The sequence below is a fragment of the Calonectris borealis genome, chromosome 3 (assembly GCF_964195595.1).
Source record: "Calonectris borealis chromosome 3, bCalBor7.hap1.2, whole genome shotgun sequence".
NCBI classification, from domain to species: Eukaryota; Metazoa; Chordata; class Aves; order Procellariiformes; family Procellariidae; genus Calonectris; species Calonectris borealis.
In genome coordinates, this window is record NC_134314.1 from 2125846 (window position 1) to 2148095 (window position 22250).

Here is a 22250-nt window from a genome sequence, read left to right on the forward strand (position 1 = left end):
TGATGCAATTCCTACAATTTCCGCAGGGCTCTGGCTGGCCTGAGCCCCGACCCGTCCCGCAAGGGAGCTCGGGGACCAGCACCCTCCCGCCGGCCAAAGTCATCATCATCCGGAGCCCAGGGTTAACCCAGTTTGCAAACTGGGACCCAACTGGGGACGCTGGGGCCAGCCCGTGGCATGGCTACCGCACATCCCTACCTGTCTGCCGGCTCCCGGCGAGACCCAGCCTCCCACCGGCACCGTTTCTATGGCAATGCTAAAAATAGTGCTTGGGTGGTGATGCTGCTCCTCTCCCCAAATCTGGGGGGCTCATAAGAGGAGTGGACCCCCAAATTTCCAGTGGGGTTGCGGAGGGTGAGGATGCTGGAGGGCTGTGGGCGCTGGAGCCTTGGTTTTCCCTATGGAAAAGGGCTCCAGGTGCAATGGAGTTGGGCAGAAATTCCCCTTCTCTCTCTTAAACCCTAAAATCCCTTTTTTTCCCCCCAAATAACACCCCGATCCATCCTGGTTTTGGCTGCCGGGCATGTGTGCAACAGGACCACCCCCCCCCCCCCCCCAGTTCTGCAACAGCCCCACGCAAGGGGGGATTTCTACCATCTAAAAAGCCCCCACTCTGGAAATAATGCAAATGTACAAAAATCTCCCTTTTTTCCCCTAAAACCAAGCTATTCCCCAGCTGAGCGGGGCGATCCGATCCCCCCCCTGGCGGGGGGGGGCAGCAGGGACCTGCTCTGCAAGTGTTGACCCAAGTGACGGTCGCCAGTCGCAATAATATCGTAGAAACAGTAAACTAATTTATTAATCCTTTTGCTATGTACAAGTTTAATGGAGAAATCTTTGTATGAAACAATTAAAAAGAACAAGATCTCAGAAGTTTTTTTTTCTTTTTTTTTTTTTTTTTTTCCGTGGGGGTATTATATTTTTTTTTTTTTTTTACAAACAGTGAAGGGCAGCACTGCGGGCGAGACCCGGGCGAAGTCGCTCCCGGGATATGCTTTTTGGGTAGCAAATTAGGCTAAAATTAGCAAATTAGGAGAATCAACCGGCTCCGATGATCCTCCTGGGAGCGACACGGAAAAAAAATACGCATCCCGGCACGGGGACTGGGATGCGATGCATGCCGGGGCGGGAGGGACGGGGAACGCAACAAAAACACGCGCGTGGTTTGTGTTGCTGAGCAAAGAAGTCAACCCCGGAGGCTTTACAAAAACTCAAGGAAAACACTTAAAAAAAAGGGGAAAAAAAAAAATTAAAAAAGGGGAAAAAATTTTTAAAAATTAAACATTTCCAGGTGGTTTCTGGGCGCTGGGGTGGGAGCCGGTCCCCGCTGTGGTGGCCGTCGGGTTGGGCATGTGGGGACGGAGCCACGGTGGGACGTGATCCCTCGGCATCCCCCATCCGAAAAGCTGGAAATAAATCCCGTGGGAAGCCGAAAGCCCCGGCCGGGGGATGCTGAGCGCTGCCGGGGAAGGCACTGGGAATGTGGGGTGGGGGCTGATTTTCCGCTGGATCCAAGGTGACGTGTTCACGGTGGCCGACCCCAAAAAAAACAAACCCCAAAAAATCCGATTTTTTTTTTTTGCAAAAATCCCTTTTTTTCCTTGTTTACATTTCCGCCCGCTGCCCCGCGGTCCTCTCCCCCCGCTCCCCGCGGCATCTCGCTCCCGTCGCCGGCGGAGGCCGAAATTCGTCGGGTCCAGGTTTAAATCGGGCTTAGTGAGTGAAGAGCAAAGTGATTTCTGAACGCGTGCGAGTCTGAAGCGCTTTGGGGTCCGTCAGAGAGAGGATGGAGGCTGCTGGGGTGGACAGGAGCAGGGTTAATTTTGCCTGTGCCTGGCGGAAGGTGCTGGGATGCGGTGCCGGAACGCTATAAAAAAATAAATAAAATAAAAAAAAAAAAAAAAAAGAAAGAAAAAAAGGAAAGAAAAGAAGAAAAAAAAAAAAGAAAAAAGAAGAAGAAAAAAAAAAAAAAAGAAGGGAAAAAAAAAAAAGCAGCTGAGCCGAGAGCGGAGGGAGCGGGGGGCTCTCTCCCAGGGGCTGCGGGGCTGGGGGTGCATCCCCTAATTTAGGGAGACGCCACCCGGGGAAAAAAAAAAGGAAAAAGAACCAAAAAAAAAGGGGAAAAAATTTTAAAATTCTCCCAAATTGTAAATTTGGGGGGGGGGATGGGTGGTCTCGGCAGCCGCAGGGTAGAGGGGCTGGGGGCTCCGAGCATCCCGGCATGGAGCCGGCGGCGGGGGGGACGCTGGTCCCCGGGGAGCGGCAGCGCGGGGTGAACCCGCTGCTGAATTTGGCGATGTGAAGCTGGAGAGTTTGGGGAGGAATTATTTAATTTCGAAAAGGAAAAGGTTCCACTCTATTTTAATTTACTTTAATTTATTTAATTTTTTTTAAACTTTAAAACTTAAGTTTTCAAATTTTTTTTTTAATTTGTTTTTAAATTGTCTTAACTTATTTTGATTTTTTTTTTTTTTTCCTGCTTTTTGCGGGGGCTGAACCATCCTTCCGACCTATTTGGTGTCGAGGACAAAACCCTTTTGCCCATCCTCCCCTGGGGGGGGGCTGACGGCAAAGGGCTTTTCCCCGAGCACCCTCCGGATGCCGAGGTGCCGACGGCCGCTCTCAGCATCCCTCCCCCGTTTCCAATTCGGCATTTTCCCTTTTTTTTTTTTTTTTTTTTTGCCCCCTTTTTAATTTGCACCTATGGACATGTGGTGTAGAGGGGTAGAGGGTTGACTTTTTTGGCCATGGCGGACCGAGCCGGGCGGCGCGGGTCTCCGTTAGATCTCGTTGTGCTCGCTGATGCCGCCGGCCATGTCGTACTCACTGGAGCGGGGCGACATGCCCAGGTACTGCTTCAGGAACTCGCTAAACCTCTTCTGGTTGTTCCACTTCCTCGCCGACTTGCGGACCCCGATGAAGCCCCCGTACCGCTTCTGCACCCCCCTGGCCGTCGGCGCCGGCCGCGAGCCGCGCGTCCCCCGCGGGAAACCGCCGAGTCGTCGGGAAATGTCCTCGGGTGGCTGCGGGAAGGCGCCCGGCGCCGGTTCGACGCCTTCGTCTTCGGCTTCCCGTCGCCGCAGCAGCTCGCTTACCTGCAGCGGGCTCACCGGCACCGCCGGCACCGCCGCCACGTCGTGCCAGGGATCGCCGGCGTCCTGCAGGTCGCGGGGTCGCGGGGCGGCTCGGCCGGCGGCGGCGGCGCACAGCTCCCAGGTGGCCCGCGGCACGGCTTCGCCTTCGCACTCCAGGATGCAGACCTGTGCAGGAGACACGGGGATGGGTGTCAGATGGGTTTTGGCCCCCCTCGGGACACCGGTGTACCCCAAATGCCAGGTGCTCGGGCATCCCCCCACTTCCAGCCCATCCAGCGATGCAACGCGTTGGAAGACACCCATGGGAAGATGCCGGCAGCTCATCAGCCGTTGCCTGGCCTCGTTCGGTGAGGTGTCCCCTCCCAAAACCTGTTCCTGGGCTCCCAGCGGTGGTGGTGGTGGTGGAGATGCTGGGGAGCCATGGCAGCTGCTCAGCATCCCTCTCCCGACCCTCCCTAGACAGGCTCTGCTCCGCGCTGGACACGCTCCACACTTCCCGTTGACGTCCATGCTCCCATCCCACCACCCCATGCTCCGCACTGCTGGGTCCTTCAGCCGGGCATGAGCCCAAAAAATCACTGAGTCACGGGACGGCGGAGGTGGGAAGGGACCTCTGGCGTGTGCCCATGGCGTGTCCTGGTGCCTGGGGTTGTTCCTCCCCAGGGGCAGGACTTTGCTCTTCTCCTTGTTGAACTTCATGAAGTTCCTACCAGTCCATTTCTCCAGCCTGGCAAGGTTCCTCTGGATGGCAGCATGACCCTGTGGTCTACCATCCACACCTCCCAACTCTGCATCATCTGCTAATTGCGGAGGGTGCATCTGCCACATCGTGCCGGTCATTAATGAAGATGTCAAGGTCCTCCAGGTTTCAGTCCATGTCACTGCCCATTTATCTACCCTGTGCTTCAGCAGCTTGTCTACGAGGATGTCATGGGAGACAATGTCAAAGCCTGATGAAAGTCAAGACAAGGTGGTTGTCTCACTGCAGAAAGCTATCAGGTTGGTCAAGCACGATTTCCCCTTCGTAAATCCATGCTGGCTGCTCCCGACGACCTTCTTGTCCTTCATACGTTTGGAAATGCTTTGCAGAATGATGTGCTCCACCACCTCCCCAAGGACTGAGGTGAGGCCGACCAGCCCATAGCTTCCCAGATCCTCCTTCATGCCTTCCTCGAAGACAGGTGTGACCATCTGCCCCCTCCCAGCCCCCAGGAACCCACCCCGATTGCCACGTCCCTTCAAAGGCCATCAAGAGCAGCCTCATCAAGAGGTGCTATTGGGCTTCCTCAGCACCCATGGGTGCATCCCACCACGTTTGCGTCTCATCCCTTTTTCCAAGAGGCCTCATCCACCATGGCAAGACACAGACCCAGCACCACCGTGGGGTGATAGCCCCAAGTGGGCTGGTACCACCCAAACCAGCACCCAGGAGAATATCGTAGAAGAACCAAACTAAATAAATGCCCAAAGAAACCAGGGCTGGCGGGCCCAGAAGGGAAGGGTTGTCTTCCCTCACCTTGGAGTGTCTCCATCCCAGCGTTATCTTCATGGTGGGCTTTTCTAAATGCTTAACACCAACTGGGGGACCCCATGTTGAAGCACTTTGGCGTGTCTCATTGCTACAGGCCATCTGCAAGACCAAAGCCCTTGCAAAGACCCTCTTCACCATGGGTTCGTTAACCTTGCCGGGTGAGAGGTGCTGCAAGTCCCAACGTGGTGTCTCAAGGCTGCAGCTCGAGCACGGGGCTCTGCGGCAATTGGCTATTTCCACCCCCCGAGGGCAGCCAGGCTCTTCAGACAAAAAAGAAAAAAGAAAAATAGTTGTCCCAAAGTGAGGTGGTGACGAGGGTCTTGTAGGCTGGGACACCTACGAGTGTCCTTGTGGAGACACAGAGCGCATCCTGCGCTGGGATCCTGTCCTGGGATCTCCAAAGCTTTGGCAGGGTCTACAGCTGATGGACAGTGTCCTGGCAGTGGCCCACATTAGAGATGAAAGGTGATGGATCACATGCAGGTAACAGCTCTGATGAGCACCAGCTAATAGGCTTCAAGAGGAATTACCCCAGGCGTGAGGCTGAAGACCACCAGTGGTCCTATCACCCATCCACAAAGCAGCACCATGAACATCCCAGGGTCCTCGGCCATCGTGTTGTGGTCTTAATTCACATGGAAATGGCTTCTGCTCGCAGTGTTTTGGGAGTCCTCAGCAAACACCAGCCAATGCTCCTCTACGTCCAGTGCCGAAACTATCTGGGGAGGCTCCTTCCGCTCCTTCCGTGGGTTTGCACCATCCCTAGATGACTCTGGGGACCAGGACGTAGGTGATTCATCCACATCTTGAAGTCCAGCTCCATCAGCTGGTCCCTGTCCTGCCCTGGCAGCTGCGATCTGGTGCAGACATGCCTGTAACTTCAGGGGGATCTCCTACTTCTACCTCTGAAGGATGGGAACAGCCACGTCGCTGATGGGACTTCCCTGGCCGTTGCTTTGGAAATGGTGGAGGGTTTTATTAAATCCCACCACGATGCTTCTTCCAGCTGAAACTGAGCCTCGAAAGACCCTGGGTTCCTCTGCTCCTGGTTCAAACCACTCTTGTTTTGAGATACAGCCTTGGACAGGACCCATGAGCCACCAACCATCCCATCTCCTCTCCATCTTGCTGACCAGGGAAGACAGAGCAAAATGCAGCTCCAGAAGCAGGACCGGGCAGGAAGGGGGGGGTCCCTGCAGAGACGCTGGTGCCTTCAGACTGCAAAACAACATTTTGGGGCAAAACCAGAGCCATCGTGCCCCAAAACTTGGTGGCAGCGACGTGCGACTGCAGAGGGCTTTGCCAGCAAGGGGGTGGCACTGAGGTGGCTCCAGCATCTCCACGGAGCCCTGGAAGTCTCTGGTCCCCCCCTGGTTTCAGGGGGACATTTCCCATCCTGGGGGCTTCCCGAACTGCTGGCTCCTTTCGGGTGGACGTCTCAACCCAACGTGATTTATCGTCGCTAATTAATAGGTGAGCGGGCGGGGGGGAGGTGGATAATCCCCCCGGAAGCGGACGGGGAATGGGAAGGAAGGAAACGCTGCTGGCCGGCGCCCGGCCATGGCTCAGCGGAGGGGAAAAGAAAGGATTAGGGGCTGGAAAAAACCCAAAAATGCTCTTTAATGGCTCTTCCCATCCAGTGATGGAGGCAAATCAAGAGGGCGAGAGGGGCTGCGGGGTGCCCGACGCCCCGTCCCCCGAAACACCCCATTTTGCCAGGCACCCGCAAAGCTGGTCCCATCCTGATGGGGCTCGGAGAGGGGGTTTGGTGGCTCCTTGGAGGATGGGGTGGGGGTCCGGGGGGATCCAGGGTTGGCGTAGGTGGGGATAGCAATGCCGCAAGCCATGGGGGCAGGAAAACTGGGGATGCTCGGGGTCCTGGGACCCTCCTTGGGCCATGGCAGCCTTGTCCCCATCACTCCCGGCAGCTGATTTGGGGTCTGCATCCTCCCTCAGGACCACCTTGTCCGATGCTGTCCCTGGGGGGGTGCCCAAGGAGAGGGACGGTGACGGCAGGCGGCATCTTCCCCTTCAGGCTCCACGCCGACCGGCAGCCAAAGCCCCCCCGACCCCAAACCCCGACCCTGGCGCAGGATGGAGGGTGCCCACTCAGTGTAGGGGGGATGCAGCTGGCACAGCACCCATGGGTGCTACCCCCATGGGTGCTGCCCATGGTGGGGGACGAACCAGCAGGCAGAGGGACTTACGAGGACGTCGAAGCTGTCCCGGTAGAGGTGGCGGTCGCAGCGCAGGCAGTCCCCCCGGCAGTCGCCCCGCGCCCGGGCGAAGAGGCAGAGCAGCAGCAGGTCCCAGAGCACAGCCCTCATGGCGGCACCGGCAGCGGCTGCGGCACGGGAGAGAGAAAACCCGTCAAGCCGGGACGGCACCGGCACCGCCGAGCCCTGCGCCTGCACCGAAATGTGCCCGTTCTCAGCCCGCCCTCCCTCACCCCCCCCCCCCAAGCAACGCGTGCTCCCAGTCTCCCTGCCAAAATTATCCTTTTGGGAAAGGAGCCCGGCTGCCTCCTCATCCCCAAAACAGATCCGGCGTGTCCCGGCTTAATTTTTTCCAGGCTATCTCATGGCACGCGTCCCGGCCAGGGCTTATTTTAGCGGGTGGACGTGGCGGGGCAGCACGTCCCTGGCTGTCCCCTGAGCAGGACGCTCCTTATCCGAGCATCACCGGAGCCAGGCGAGGATGTCCTGCTCTGGTTTCCCCTCCTGGCCGTTTTTGGGGTGCTACCACTCCTGCCCATATCTTGGGAGGGTTCAGCCATCACTGCCGGCAGGGATTGCCAGGATCTGAGCCCACCCAGTGTGGAGCAGCAAAGCCAATTCCCAAAAAACCCCCCGTGTCCCGTCCGGCTTTGCCGACGTCGGTGACAGGCGGTGATTAAGTGACATGACCAAGGCCATGTGCTTCCCTCCCAGTTCCTGGAGATTTAGCCTGATGCATCCCCATGGCCATCAACAAACAGGACACTTGGTCCTCCCGACCCCCCCTTGCCCTCATCCCGCCGGGAAAAGGGGATCCGACATCCCCGCGGTCCTTGGGAGCAGGTCCCGGTGCTGCCTGGCATCAGGTTTATCAGCCAGCGAGGGGACGAGGTGGAGGTGATGGAGAGGAGCAGGATGGGGACGTGAAGGTTGGTGCTGCCCTTGGTGGCACCGAGGTCCCTCCGTGCTGGAGCAGCATCCAGAAACCCCCGTACCGGGATGCTCGGAGGTGAGGAAGACCTCGGTGACGGTGGCTTTGCAACCTGTGTTTTGCTCCAGCAGCATTTCAGGCCACTTTTGGGGGGGTTGAGCACCTGGGCGGAGGGTCCCAACTTATCTCCCACCCCACCAAGTTGGGGGGACACCCTCACTCCTTGCAACAGAGGCAGAGCATCCGCCGGGGTCCCCAACTGGCGTCACGGTCACCTTTCGTCCCCACCAGCCGGTTGTCATTTGCTGGAGGGTAGGAGGGGAAGGCGATAAGGAGCAGGAATTAAGGCTTAATCTTCGTCGAGTCTCATTAAAACTGGCTGGCGGTGTGAGTCAGAGGCTTGGCAGAAAGCTCCCGGGAGAGGGCAAACCCCCCCCCCCAAAATCACTCAGCCCCAAAAAGGGGTTCGGCAGAGCCGGGGAGGGGGCTGCAACCCCCCCTGCTGCCCTGTCCCCATGTCCCCAAGAGACAGCAAGTCCCACGTCCTGGGAAAAGCAGGTCACATCTGGCTGCGGAGGAGGCTCCGAGATTACGGCTCGGCTTTTCTTCCCGGTTAATTGAAAGATGCTATCGGGCGGGCGGGATGCGGTACCCTGCCAGCGTCACCGGCCGGGGCAGGGCTGGGAAAGAGGGAAACAAACCCCCCCCCCCTCTTTGCACATCGGTGCCCCCCCAAAAAATTAAATCAGCCCGTGAAAAGGGAAGGATCGAGCGCGGTGGGTTTTTTTCTTGCTTCTGCCCTTGGGTGTTCGGGGCGAGGGGGGGTGGCAGGTTGTGGGGTGGTGACGGACGAAGCCCCATTCTGAGTTTCGCAGCCACAGACCCACGAGAAAAAGAGGGATGCCTTTTTTCCCATTTTTTTCCCATTTTTTCCATTTTTTCCCCTTTTTCCAATTTTTTCCCTTTTTCCACCATTTTTTCCCCATTTTTTCCCATTTTTCCCATTTTCCCCATTTTTCCCCATTTTTCCCCCCCTTTTTTTTTTGTATTTTTCCCCATTTTTTCCTCTGGGTAAACCGAACCTGGGTCCTATTTCCCAAGAGATGCACCAGCCGGCCCCGCTGCCCTCACGCCCAGGGCTGCCATCGACCCCGGCAAAGGACGCGACAGCCCCGGCGTCGCACCACAGCCACCCCCGCGGCTCCTCGGACACCGGGGCTGCTCCTGGGCACAAACCTTCCTCTTCCTCCCCCAAAACGAAACCTATCCATCCCAGGGTGGATACAAAACCAGCTTTGGGACCCCCCACCCCACCCCAAGGGCGCATCCTCAAGAGTTTTTCAATCCAGTTGAATTACCCTCATTAATATTTCGGGGCGGGGGGGGGGAGGAGAAAAAAAAAAGAGGTTTTTCTGGAAATCCAGCCTGCGGTTCAGATAACGGCGGGGTCCGGTTATCCGCCAGGACAAACGGCGTTCATTTATTGCTCCGGGTGGGATGATGTGGGAGGTGCAGCCATATCAAAGGGCTGATGTGAGGGGCAGCGGGAAGGATGGAGCGGAGCTCGTGGGATGGGAATAACCCGGGGAGAAGGGGCGGAAGGGGCCGCAGGTGCCCGCCGAGGTGGGGTTTATTCCCTTGATTTGATGCGATTTGGGGTGGGAGCTGGGGGAGGTGCTCCCTGCCTCTCCCCGGGGATGCTCCATCCCCTCTTCCCCTGGGAGATGCTAACGGCAGGGATTATCCCGGCAGCGGGATCGCCATCCTTCCCCAAACACCTTTCCAAGGGTTTAAACGCAGCGATGCTCTCGCTTTCCCAGCTCAGGATCAGTCCCGCCACGTGGGGAGCGCATTTAGGAGCTCCCCGCTTCCCACACCCGGAGTTCAACCAGCCCCAATTAATTTTTTCCCTGCTAATTCCCACCCTGCCCAAAGCCAAGGCCTGATCCAGAGGGCAAGAGAAGATGCGACCGGGCAGGATCCGGCCCCGCTGGGAGCCAGCATTGAAGGAGTCAAAGCTTTTTCCACTCAAAAAAGCGCAATATTGTCCAACAGTGTCCCCCACTGGCACCGCCTAAAACACTTCCCCGGCTCCCCCAAATCCTGGCGATGCCGCACGGCTTCGTGCCGCCGGCTTTTTGGGAGGATTTTAGGGAAAACTGGAGGGATTTGGGAGTGGGGGGGGGGGGGGGGTTGGCTACAGATGCCCGGCGCTCGCCAGAAAAATAAGCGTTTCCTTTTGTCGATCCCCCTCAATCAGGTAATTGGCCATAATTGGCCAAAATTAGGCGCTGCGGCGCGACTATAAACACAGATGTGGGCTCGAGGGGCTGAGAAAGGCTGTTTAGAGGTAAAAAAGCCGGGGAAGAAGGTTTCTCCCCACGTCCCCACGTCTCAGCCATTCATTCCTGCTTTTTTGCGGGGGGGGGGGACTAAAAAAAAATGAAAGCAACACAAAAAAACACACCCCATTTTCCTCCTTTTTGTGCTTTTTCAGAGGAAAAAAGGGATCGCTCGCAAACCGGGCATCGGGCGGTGACCCCGGTGAAGTCCTGGCTAGAAGAAAAAGGAGCAGAAATACTGAAGGGGGAAAGTCGTGGCGCGGCGGCTCCCAAAAAAATCCCCTAAAAAATTCCTCCCCATCCCGGAGGAACCCACCGCCGCCCCGTGGGCTTCCCCCCGCCTCCGGGCAGGCGGCCCGCGCCGACTCCTGTTGCATCCCTCCGGCTCCACTCCGCTTGATTTTGGGGCTGGATGGTGAAGCCGAAACTTTTCCTCTCTTGGGATAGAGGGGATGGATTTCTCCCTCCGGGGAAGATATTTCATTTAACCCTTAGCAGGGAGGGGAATATCGATGTGAATCGAAGCCGGACGGACCATCCTCGGACTAAAAAAAACCAGCCGAGCCCTCCCAGGATGGAAAATTAAAGCGGATTTCCTACCTGCGGGTGTGCTGTCGGCTGCCGGCTCCTCTGATCTGTGACTCCTCCGGCGCCTGTGCCACGGTGGTATATATAGACGGTGTACACACAGCCCCACACCTCCCTCCCCGAACACGTGCGTCGCTGAGCCCACCCCCGGGGGCTGCCGGCGGAGGGATGCGCCAGCCGGCAGCTGGGGACCGGGGCTGTGCATCCTTCCCCCCCCTCCTGCATCCCTCATCCTTTCTTCTTCCTCCTCCTCAAATCTTGGGGAGGCAGCCCCAAAAGAGGTGAGGGGTGCCGGCCTCGTGGTTATCCAAAGGTGCGGTGGCTCCGAGCATCCCCAGGATGGTGGGGTCGGGATGGAGCCCCGGGGGGGGGGGTGTGTGAAGCCGCTGCTCGGTGCCCTGGTCCAGAGCTGGGGGGGTTACAAGGACCCGAAGGCAGCAGCAGCTGGGTGAGCCCCAAAAATCACCCCCATACCCCCGGAGCAGCCCCCAGCCCTTCCCGGGGGGCTCTTCCCCCCCGCCAAGACCCCAGGAGGAGGTGAAGGGGGGTCCCCGACCCCGCTACCAACCCTCTCCGGCACAGCTGCGGCAACGCCACGCGGCTACCGAGCGCGTCGCGCATCGATGGCAAGCGTGCGGGTGGGAATAATTGATTTCGGGCTCGGCGGATGATGGGGGGCGGGGGGAGCAGAAAATTCCAACTTTACATTTCACGGATGATGGAAACGCCCGGCGAGTCGGACGCAGCCGCGTGCCAGCACCTCGCGAAGCGGGGAGCCGGATTTGGCCGCTCCGGCATCGGGACTAGATGCTGCCTTCGGTTTGGAAAGGCCAAATCGGTCTTGACCTTCAACGGTTCCTCCTGCAAACCAGCGTCTCCCCATTTTTTTTCCCCATTTAGGTGACCTGCAGTCGTAACACTCATCCCCGCCGGCGCGGAGCCAGGAACCCCCCGGGCATCTCTCCCTGCCCCACCTCGGCAATTAAATAAGAAAATCCGCCACGGTGCTGCGATTCTATCTTGGTAATTTCTTGCAACGACTCCCTGGGAAGGGCTGGAGATGGGAGCGGAACGCCTCGCCGTGCTTTTGGGTTCGGCTACGGCTGTTACACGGTTGCGTTTAATGCCCCCGGGGCGAGACCTCGGATGCGGCGGCGCAAAAAAAACCAAAAAAATAATCTAGAAATTGATGAAAATGTCAAAAAGTGATGAAACGGCATCGGAGGAGTGGTTGGAGGGGACCTGCCTGGCGCTGGGGGCGAGACGCGAGCCTGGATTTTGGGTGGTTTAGGGGAAAATAGGGCTGGTGAGCAACGCTGTGCAGGACCCATGGGCAGCCGGGGGTGAAGCGGTTCCCCGTCATGCTCCCAGGCAAGTGCTGGAGACAGGGAAGCTGTTTTTTTTTAATATATATATTTTTTTTATATATATATTTATTTTTAAATTTTTTTCATACATTGCTTCAGTCTTTCCTTAACCACTTCTTTTTTTCATTAAGGACATATTGCCTGGCTCTTATGCAAAGCCGAGCAGCCGCCGAGCCGGAGCGGGAAGGCTTCGTGTTTCTTTTGTCCCCTCCTGGGGTAATTTTACAAGCTCTGGGGGCTGCCCAGAGCCCCGCAGCCCCCCGAAATTTTCATTTCTCGGCGTTTACTGAAGCACCGGAGCCTCTTCCCCCCTCACCCGGCCAAAGGGGATTGCCTCCACGGCCCCGAGTCTGAGCCGATGATGATGATGATGCTGTTGAGCCGGCAGGAGCAGGAGGCAGCAAATGACATCAGGGTGACGTCGTTTATCGTCTTGCTAATTAACGGAGGGCTAGGGGGGGGTGATTGACAGCCGAGGTGCCCAAAGCCAGCACTCTAGGCAGGAGAAATACCCGTTTTTGCAGCGTTTCCAGGTTTTTCCAGGGCCGTGTGGGTACCAGCAGCTAAACTCCCATCGGCAGTACTGGGGAGGGAACGGGTTTGGGATCAGGGGAGGATTCACCCCTTGTAAAATTAGTTTGGAAAATACAGATGCATTTTTTTTTAAGGTTTTTTGGGCATTTCTGTTCCAAAGTTGGGTCCGACCGAGCACTCTCCTCCACGGCTCGGGGCGGGGGGAAGAGCATCCCTGGCGAGGCAGAGCAGGAGGATTCGAAGTGACAGGCAATTAGCATGGAAAAGCAACGATCCTTTTCAGAAAGAGGACATAAAGCAGATGGGATCTGGCGCAAGGGAAACATGGAGAGGATTCGAAAGCTGCCTGGAGGACTCAGGAGCTGGAAAACTCGAGAGCTGGGAAGTTGTGTTGTTCCTCTGGTCTCGTGGATCCCTTAAATGTCGCAGCTGGAGGGGCCAAGGACGTACCCAAGCCTGTGTGCTGCGTCCCATCTTCGCTTTTGGATGCTGCTTGATTATTTTCCCAATTAACTCCGGACATTTATAGGGCAGCCATCCTCTCCATCAAGAAAAACATCCCCCCGAGCATCCCCTCCTCTCCCAGCCCCTTCTTGGGTACCACCGCCCGGGAACAACCCCCCGAGCACCCCCTCCTCTCCCAGCTCCTTCTTGGGTACCACCGCCCAGGAACAACCCCCTGAGCATCCCCTCCTCTCCCGGCCCCTTCTTGGGTACCACCGCCCGGGAACAACCCCCCGAGCATCCCCTCCTCTCCCAGCCCCTTCTTGGGTACCACCGCCCGGGAACAACCCCCCGAGCACCCCCTCCTCTCCCAGCTCCTTCTTGGGTACCACCGCCCGGGAACAACCCCCCGAGCATCCCCTCCTCTCCCGGCCCCTTCTTGGGTATCACCGCCTGGGAACAACCCCCCGAGCACCCCCTCCTCTCCCAGCTCCTTCTTGGGTACCACCGCCCGGGAACAACCCCCCGAGCACCCCCTCCTCTCCCGGCCCCGCATGGGTACCACCGCCCGGGAACAACCCCCCGAGCACCCCCTCCTCTCCCGGCCCCGCGCGGGTACCACCACCCGGGAGATGATTTTCCAGGAGCTCTTCAAGAATCAGGCACTCGATACCGGGGCCGCATCCTGCTCGCGGGATTAGCTGCTTTAATAGGATGAAGCAGTTTAAAGGGCTTCGTTGCTCCCAGTTTGGCGTTGATAAATGCCAACGGGGGGGGGGTACAGACCAGTGCTGCTGATTTACTCCCATTGACAATGCCCTGGTGGGGTGAGGATGAGCGTGATGAAGGCTCAAGCCATTTCTGTGCCCCCTGCAAGCAGCTCGGGGCCGGGCAGGGGAGTGGGGCCGGCACACTACGTCCCCTCGCCAAGCCAGGGCTTGCACGGCCACCGAACACCGCAGCCGGCCGGGTCCTGCTGGGCAGCAGGCGATGAGTTTTCCACCACTTTAGCGAGTTGGATGAGCTGGGGAAGGGGTCTGATGGGCAGCAGGAGGACGTGGTGGGGCAGAAAGCATCCTCCCATGCGGATGCAGCTCTTCATGGGCAAAGCAGCACGTAATCCCCTGCCCGGTCTCCACCGTAATGTGGGCAATAATGGCTGGGTCTCCAGCAGGTCCTGGCGGAAGTCTGAGGGCAAGAATGGACGAGTTGAGGGATTTGGGAGAAATGTTAAGAAAAAAAACATGAAAGGGAGGGGATAGCAATCCCTTCCTGCACTTTGCATCAAGCAGGAAAGAAGGAAAGACAATATTCCTACAAGGGAAGGGGGACTAGAGCAATTCAGCTTGAGGCAACATCTGAGAAGATCATAACTTCTGCTTGGTGCCCTTCATCCCTGCTGCCAGGAAGGGTCAATTTGGACATGGAAACTCCATTTTGCGTTGGGAAAGGAAGATTTTACCCCCAAGGCCCAAGGGACGTGGCTCCTCCTCTCTGAAACCTCAAGGTTTCATCCTTGGAGATGCTGGAACCACGTCTGGACAGGCGCTGAGCAGCATGACCTGCTTTGAGGTTGGCCCTGCTTTGAGCAGGGTTGGGACCAGAGCCCTCCGGAGGTCCCATCCCACCTTCCTGGGACTTTCTGATCCAAGGGGGATGAAAGGTAGCAGGGACCCAAAACGGACCAGGAGGACCTTTATTAAAAATAATAAGGGGGGGTATTTCACCCCCCTGCCTGCAGTGACCCCAGGAGTCACAGGATGTGGCCATCTCCATCTCCATCTCCATCATCTCCATCCCTGAGCTGGTCCCAGTGGGGATGGGGCAGCTTGTGGAGAGCGGCGGTAGCTGGGGAGCATCTCTGGCCCACAGAAAGGTGATGGAGAGCACCCATCCTGGTGTTTTTTTAAATTAATTTGTGGGACCAAACTACCCTGACCAGATCAGAAACCCTCCACCAGCACCCGCTTTGCTTGCGGATGAACCTAGAGTCCCCACCCTTCCTCCGGTATTGGTTTTGGGGGTCCTGTCACATCAACCCTATACAAAGAACAAAGATGGGTGATGTCTTTTCTTCAAATATCTCCAAATATCAAATATCTCTTCAAATTTGCCATTCAAGGTGATTTTTGCCACAAAAGCTCTTTGTGCCACCATCCCAGACCATCCTCCTGGTCACCCCATGCTGGAACACACCATCCCCAAACATCCCCATGGCTCTGCCCTCCTCAGCTCTCTTCTCCCATGGGACACGCGGATGTTAGCCGCCACCACCATCACCACGTACCCACCTCGGCGTGAACCCACGAAGCAGAGCACAGCCGGAAAACGGTCTTCTCCAAGCAGAACGATGAATAGGTTCCTCAAGAAATAAAACCAACAGGAGATAATTGCCAGCAACACAAGAGCTCTGCCGCTCGGCGCTCAGCCTCAGCGAGCGGTGGGGGCTCGACGGGGCCCCGCCAAGTATTTGTGTCGTCTCGTTAGAAATTGCAGTTTTATTGAAATCCCGATTGCGCTCATTTAGCTGTCGCTCAAACCCTTCTGCAGCCGCTTATTAACGCTGGAGCGGGGAGCGATAAGACTTTGCTGAAGATCACCCATCCTTTCACAAATTACCTCTTTGCTGATGAATTAAGGCCATCAAGACGGCGGTGCCTGAAAGCTGGAGGAATATCTGAATTTCAGAAGAAGTGCCCGAAGCCATTACCCCTCTCTATTCATCACCCGTGGAGCCACATCTGGAGCGTTGCGTGGGATGCTCGGCTCCGAGGAGCAGCGCGGGGACCGGGAGGCCACGGGGATGGTTGGAGGCTGGAGGATGTCGGAGGAGCTGTTAAAAAAGGCTGTGGAGCAGTTTTTTATTCAAATGGAGGGGGAAAATGGTAGATCTGACCCCAAATACATATGACTCCAACATGCGGTGTATCACCCCTTGTACGTCCCCTCCACGCCGAGAGCGGGTGGTCCGGCAGGAGTCGGGCTTGAATGGGGGGTGGGAAAATCACTTTATTGGCACCATAGGCTGATTTTTTGGGGGAAAAACTCTTGAGTTTAGGCAGATCCCCAAAAATTCTTCAGGGCAGAGAAAGAGTTTTGTAGGGGAAAGATTTTAACCCATGGTGTGGGGAACGTGGACACATCCATGCACGTGTACATGGGCTTGAGGGTCCAACGAGCAGCCAAAAAATTGCCGCCGAGGCCCTTTGCCCTGCAAAGCATCCGGGAGCGATGACGCCGTGAGCCCACGGTTGTTATATTTATGTTCAACGCCTGGGGCCAGCACTTGAAAAATGGGAAGGATGATGTTCAAACCATCGACTGACTTCTTGCTTTGGGGCCACGGCACCCCCCGTCTCCTCCTTCCCGTGAAAAAAAATAAATTTTCCCCGGGGAAAAAAATCTGCTCGGTTCAGCCCCGTCTGATGGATGGCGGCGGGGACGGGCTGGCGAGAAACCAGATTGAAACCGGTGACTCATTTCCCACCGGCGGCTATTTCGGGGGAGAAAAGCGGCCGTTTCCCCCCCCCCAGCATCCATCAGGTGGTCGGAAAGTCCCCGCAGCCACCTCCGACACGCGCCACGCTGCCGCGGGACAGACAAATGAGTTTTCGCCCTAATTGGATCTTTTTCTCTCTTTTCTTGCACCCCGGTGCCATCCCGGATGCGGGATGGGGATGCAGGTTCGTCCCTGCCGGTACCTGGCCCCCTTGGGTCCCCCCCGGCCGTTGATGGGTGACATTTGGCTGCGATTGAGCATCTTTCCCTGGGGAGGGGAGATAATTAGCAATCAGCTTCCCTAGGAGATGGCCGTCGCTTATAGACACTGAGATATCTATAGGCGCTGCGACGGAGCCGATAACCAACCCAGAATTATCATCCAGCACAGATACCTTGGGGAGGGGGGTTTGGGGCAGGATTTGGGTTTGGAGGTGCCGATGATCCCATCCGAGAGGCTCTGAGCCCAAAGCACCGGCACGCATCCGTCCTTGCGCAGCCCCAAACGCTTGCGCTGCCTCCGGCCGGGCTCACGCCGGGGAAAAAGAGCTTGAAGTTTAATGAAAGAGGTTCAGCAATCAATAAAAAAAAAAAAATAACTATAAGGGATTTCTTTGCTCAGCAGTAACTAAATCGCTCCTGCTGCTCATCAGCCCTGCCCAGCCCACCAGCCTCGCATCCTCCGCTCGCCCCATCGTTCCCAGTGCGGGTCCCAGCATCCTCCCAGCAAGGAGCCTGGGCTGGTACCTGCTAAAACACAATGCACCAAAAAATAAGCCCCAAAGCCCAGCATTTAGTGCTTTGTGAAAGAAAAACTGCTACATCACTGTCGTCTTTAGCACATAAAACCTCTGAGTCACCGGAGGAATGTGCAGCGCTTTTTAATAGAGTCCAAACTATCCCAGCGGGCCTGATGTTTAACATTCAGGGCTTTGATTTATTTTATCTTTATTTATTTAGATTGCTCTGTTAAAATATTCCCCCCCTCCCCCCAACACCCCGACACGTGGGACGATGCGTTTGCAGGAGCGAAGGGTGCTGGATGCTGGGCGGGTGAGGATGGACAGACTGACCGCACCACTATTCCTCTTGATGCTTAATTATTTTTCAACCCAAACGTAGAAATAACTATTAGCCCTAAGGGCGGGTGTGGATTTCTGGATGATGCTGGGCAAGGGGTGAGAAGGATGGGGTGGTCCCCCCATGAGGGTTGGGGAAAGAGGCAGCTCGGGGCAGACGAGCTAGAGGTCTAGGAAAGCCTGCCCGGGCAGAAAAGTTAAGAAGAAAATGACTTTTTTCCAGGATAAAATACAGAAATGCAGCGAGCAGATGGGCGGCTGGAAGGGAGAGGAGGAGGGATGAGCCACGGGCTCCTTGCTGCGGGACGTTGCAGCAGCTGAAGGACGCTGCCATGTTAATAATGGAATAAAAATCCAGTGAAGGCAATTAAAACTCTCCCTGCCAGCCAAGCGTGGCTGGGAAGGCGATGGGGTGGTACCCGACATCCCACCGGGCTCATCCTCCCCATAGCATCTCCATGTGGAGCCAGGATTTGGGGCTGATGTGCCCCCGGGGGGTGACACCGCATCCCTGGGTCTGGCTCCTTGGTTTTAAGACACAAAGAAATATTTCAGACCGATGCTGTGGTTTGATTTCGTATCAGGAGCTCCGGCTGTTATTAAAACCAGTATCGAGGGGGTGTGATGGCCACGCAGAGGTCGGCCATGGGGGAAACCTCCCCAACTTTGCTGGTTAACACCGGGGGACCGGGATGCTCTGGTCCTCGGGACCGACACCAACCCTGGGTCCCCATCTCTGGGATGTCCGAGGGTGACGTGTGGGACCACTGTGGGTTTTTATTTGGTTGCAATTCCTAATGCAAGTGCAATCAGGGTGGGCATCTCGAGTGTTTTCTCACCAGGGAACCACAACAGCCCCTATTGCTGGGATGGAGATGGTCCCAGCTGCCTCTTGCTGGTCCCTTTTCCCAGCCCCATCAGTGCTAAGGGCTGGTTTAGGACACAGGTATCTCCAGCAGCTCAACTACACACCCCGAGGACACCTCATAAAATTGTATTTTAGTTTGGAAACGCGGCCAGGCGGAGCTAAACAGGAGCGGGAACAAAATGTGGGATGGTCTGAAATCCCCCCGCTGAGAAATTTGCCCCCTCCAAGCCACGCAACCATATCCAGTTGCTCTCTACAAATTTAAATATCATCAAATGGCTCCATTGTCTGGCAAAATGGGGTCACTAAAAGCTGTTTTCTTTTATTAATTTCTGCAAGTGCGGCGGGGAACCCCCCGAGCCCCGTCTCGCCCACGCACACCCGGTTTTCTCTCCCGGCTGCAACACGGAGGGAAATAAGAAACCAGAGAGAAAAGGCACATTTCCACTGCCTGAAAATGCTGCAAATGAAGGGAAACTGGTGGAAAATCAGCCTGCCCGTGGGGACCACCCCCCCTCCTCGGCACGGTCCGAACCCCGAGCCGGGGCTGAGAACAAGGGGGTGACCCGCAGCTGGGGGTGAACCCCCAAGTGATGCTCTGGGATGGGAACGCATCTTTTCAAGGCGTTTGATGCCATCGTGTCTTAGGGGACCCTGATGCCCCCCCCCAAGTTTCCCCCCAAAATTGTAGTTATTTAATTTTTTTCAAATTTTTATTAAAATTTAATTAATTTTAATTTTTTTTAAGCACGGGGGTCAAATCAGAGGTAGGAAGTGAAGGCAGGGAAGCGGCTGGGTTGGACAATTGCTTCGCTAGCCACGGCCGGGACAAGGGGACAGACGGACAGACGGACGGGGAGGACGCTGCCTCTGCTGTGGCGCCCAACGCCCCTCGCCACGCCGGCCCCACAGCGCACGCGGAGTTTTGCGAAGGTTTGTCCTGAGCGGGCACCTCTCGTCCGCCGCAGAGGCTGCTGGGACTTGTAGTTTTCCCCCGCCCCGCCACCACCACGCAGGCGCAGAACTTCCCCGCCCGGGCTGCCTGAGCCGGGGAAGGCGAAGCGTTAGTCGATTGGTCCGGCGGTGGCCTCACCCCCTCCATTCGCTGACTTGTGATTGGTTCGACCGCACCTCCTTTCTTTTGGTTGGCCGGCTGCGGGCAGTGGGCGGGGCTGCGCGGCGGCGGCGGGAATTGCGGCGGCGGGGCCGGGCGCGAGCGGCCGCCGGTGGTGAGGAGAGGGTGGGGGCTGGGCTGGGCCGGGCTGTGGGAACGGCTGGGTGGGGAAGGGGCTGAGGCGAGTGGAAGCGGGAACGAGCCGGGCCTGAGGGGCTGGCGGGGAAGGGGGGTGGTGGGGCAAGGGCCTGAGGTGGGGCAGGGGTCTTAGGCCAGATGTTGGGAAGAGCTGGGCCTGAGGGGAAAGGGCTGAGGGGGAGAAGGGGCTGGGGGGGGGTAGGGGGGCGAGAGGCCTGGGGTGGGGCAGGGCAGGGGTCTGAGGTGGGAAAGGGAAGGAGTTTTAGGCAAGAAGCGGGAAAAAGCTGGGCCTGAGATGGGGGAAGGGGGCAGGGGCTGGGGTGGGGAAGGGGGCTGAGGCGGGGCAGGGGCCTGAGGTGGCCAAGGGGTCTTAGTTGAGAGGCTGGGAAGAGGTGGGGATGGTGGAGGTGGGGAAGGGGGCAGGAAGTGGGGGGGTGGGGAAGGGGATAGGGGCTGGGGAAGTGGGCAAGGGACCTGAGGTGAGGCAGGGGTCTTAAGGCAGGTGCTGGGAAGAGCTGGGCCTGAGGGGATGGTGGAGGTGGGGAAGGGGCTGGAGGTGGGGAAAGGGCTGAGGGGGAGAAGGAGCTGGGGCTGGGGGGTGTGGGGAAGGGGTCTGAGGTGGGGAGGGGGGTGAGAGGCCTGGGGTGGGGGCAGGGGTCTGAGGTGGAGAAGGGAAGGAGTCTTAGGCAAGAAGCAGGGAAGAGCTGGGCCTGAGGAGATGGGGGACGGGGGCAGGGGATGGGGAAAGGGGCTGAGGTGGGGAAGGAGCTGGGGCTGGGGGCGTGGGGAAGGGGGCTGAGGCGGGGCAGGGGCCTGAGGTGGCCAAGGGGTCTTAGTTGAGAGGCTGGGAAGAGATGGGGATGGTGGAGGTGGGGAAGGGAGTAGGGGGGTGGGGAAGGGGATAGGGGCTGGGGAGGTGGGCAAGGGGCCTGAGGTGGCCAAGGGGTCTTAAGCAAGAAGGGAGGAAGAGCTGGGCCTGAGGGGATGGTGGAGGTGGGGAAGGGCCTGGGGGGGATGGGTAAAGGGGCTGAGGTGGGGAAGGAGCTGGGGGTGGGGAAGGAGGCAGGGGCTTGGGGGTGGGGAAGGGGGCTTAGGTGAGATGCTGGGAAGAGCTGGGCCTGAGGGGCTGGCGGAGGCAGGGAAGGAGGGGCAGGGGCTGTGGGGGAGTGGGGTGGGGAAGGGGCTGGGGGGGTGGGGAAGGGGACTGAGGTGAGGCAGGGGGCTGGGGTGAGTAGACACGAGGAAGGGGCAGGGCTGGAGCCGGGGAGGGGGTGTGGTGATGCCATGGGACGGGGCTGGGCCACGATGGGAGTGGGTTTGGGGGGAGGTCGGGGTTTGGACTGTGGTGGGGGCTGCTTTGGAGAGGAGTGGGGGGCTGAGGGCTGGAGAGTGGTGAATAGGATGGGAGAGGCTTGGGTGAAAAGATGAAAGATTTGGGAAAGGAGCACAGGTGGGGGATGGAGCTGGAGGAGGGAGGGGGATTGAGAAGGAAGCTGGGGTGGGCTGGGAAGGGGGGGGCTTAGGTTGGGGGAGCTATACTGAGGGTTTTGGAAGGGAGGAGAATTTGGGGGGAAGTGGGGGCTTTGAAGGCAGCAGCAGGTGGGGTAGGGGGGAGGGGTTAAGGGAATTGGGAAAGGAACATGCAGGCCATGAAAGCAGAGAAAAATTGAGTTGGGAGAGAAGAATTCATGTGTTGCTTAAGGAGCAAAACTTGGGCTGGTGTTGAAGAGCACTGGAGCAGGGAGAAGTGAGATGAGGGGCTAAAATGGGAGCTGGGTTATTGGGGGATAGGGCTGTGGGGGGAATTGAATGAGGCACCGTGAGAATCGCAGGGGGAGCCTGTGCTAGAGAGTGAAATGAAGAAGAACCTGGGGTAGGTGGCCTGGGAATGGGACAGGGAGCTTGAGGTAGAGGGCAAGTGCAGTGTAAGGCTTGTGAAGGGGTTGGAAGAGGGTGAGCTAGAGAAAGGGGGTGAGTATCAGGGCATGGACTGGTAGAAAATTGGTGGTGGAAGTGCAGGGACATGATGTAGCCATTGACAGATAAGTAAATTTATGAGGGGAAAAGTGAGGGTGAAAGATCTAGTGTCAAACTGGCACTTCTGGCTAACTATTTATTTAAAAGTCAATTCTGATAACAGTAAGTTCAGCTGTTACCCAGGAGGTCTTGTCTTCCCTTTCCTGCCCTGCTTAGGAAACGTGTCTACATAGTTCTTTTTCTTTCTCACTAAACCTCATCCGCTGTGGACAAATCAATGTCACTTCCCAGGTGGCTGTATCCCACTGTGCAGGCAGGATTGTACTTGGTAATGTCTCAAAGCTACCGCGGATATAGGCTTTCTCTTAAAACCAGCTTTAGCTATCGGTCCTCGTGCAGCTGCATCATATACCGGTGCATATATCGCTAAAATTCATACCGGTTGGAAGTATTTGTAGTTGATTGTTGGTAAGCTGCTTGGTTTGGGAGAGTTTTAAGCTTTTTATCCCCTTCTCTTCCAGGGTTTTA

The 22250-nt window shown here is 57.2% G+C and overlaps 1 protein-coding gene across 2 annotated transcripts; it reads right to left on the reverse strand.

The window, feature by feature from the left end:
* Positions 1–862: 862 nt before the first annotated feature.
* On the reverse strand, positions 863–10754 carry PNOC (prepronociceptin). Of its 2 annotated transcripts, XM_075147983.1 has the most exons (4): positions 10716–10754; positions 6834–6970; positions 2828–3260; positions 863–1867 (listed from the first exon to the last, which is right to left on the reverse strand). In XM_075147983.1, the coding sequence occupies exons 2-4, from the start codon at positions 6951–6953 to the stop codon at positions 1818–1820; spliced, it is 603 nt and encodes a 200-aa protein (XP_075004084.1). In that variant the 5' UTR covers positions 6954–6970; positions 10716–10754; the 3' UTR covers positions 863–1817. The 2 variants fall into 2 exon arrangements, with proteins under 2 accessions (XP_075004084.1, XP_075004085.1); XM_075147984.1 differs by lacking the exon at positions 863–1867 and having other exon boundaries at positions 2661–3260.
* Between the last annotated feature and the right edge of the window lie 11496 nt (positions 10755–22250).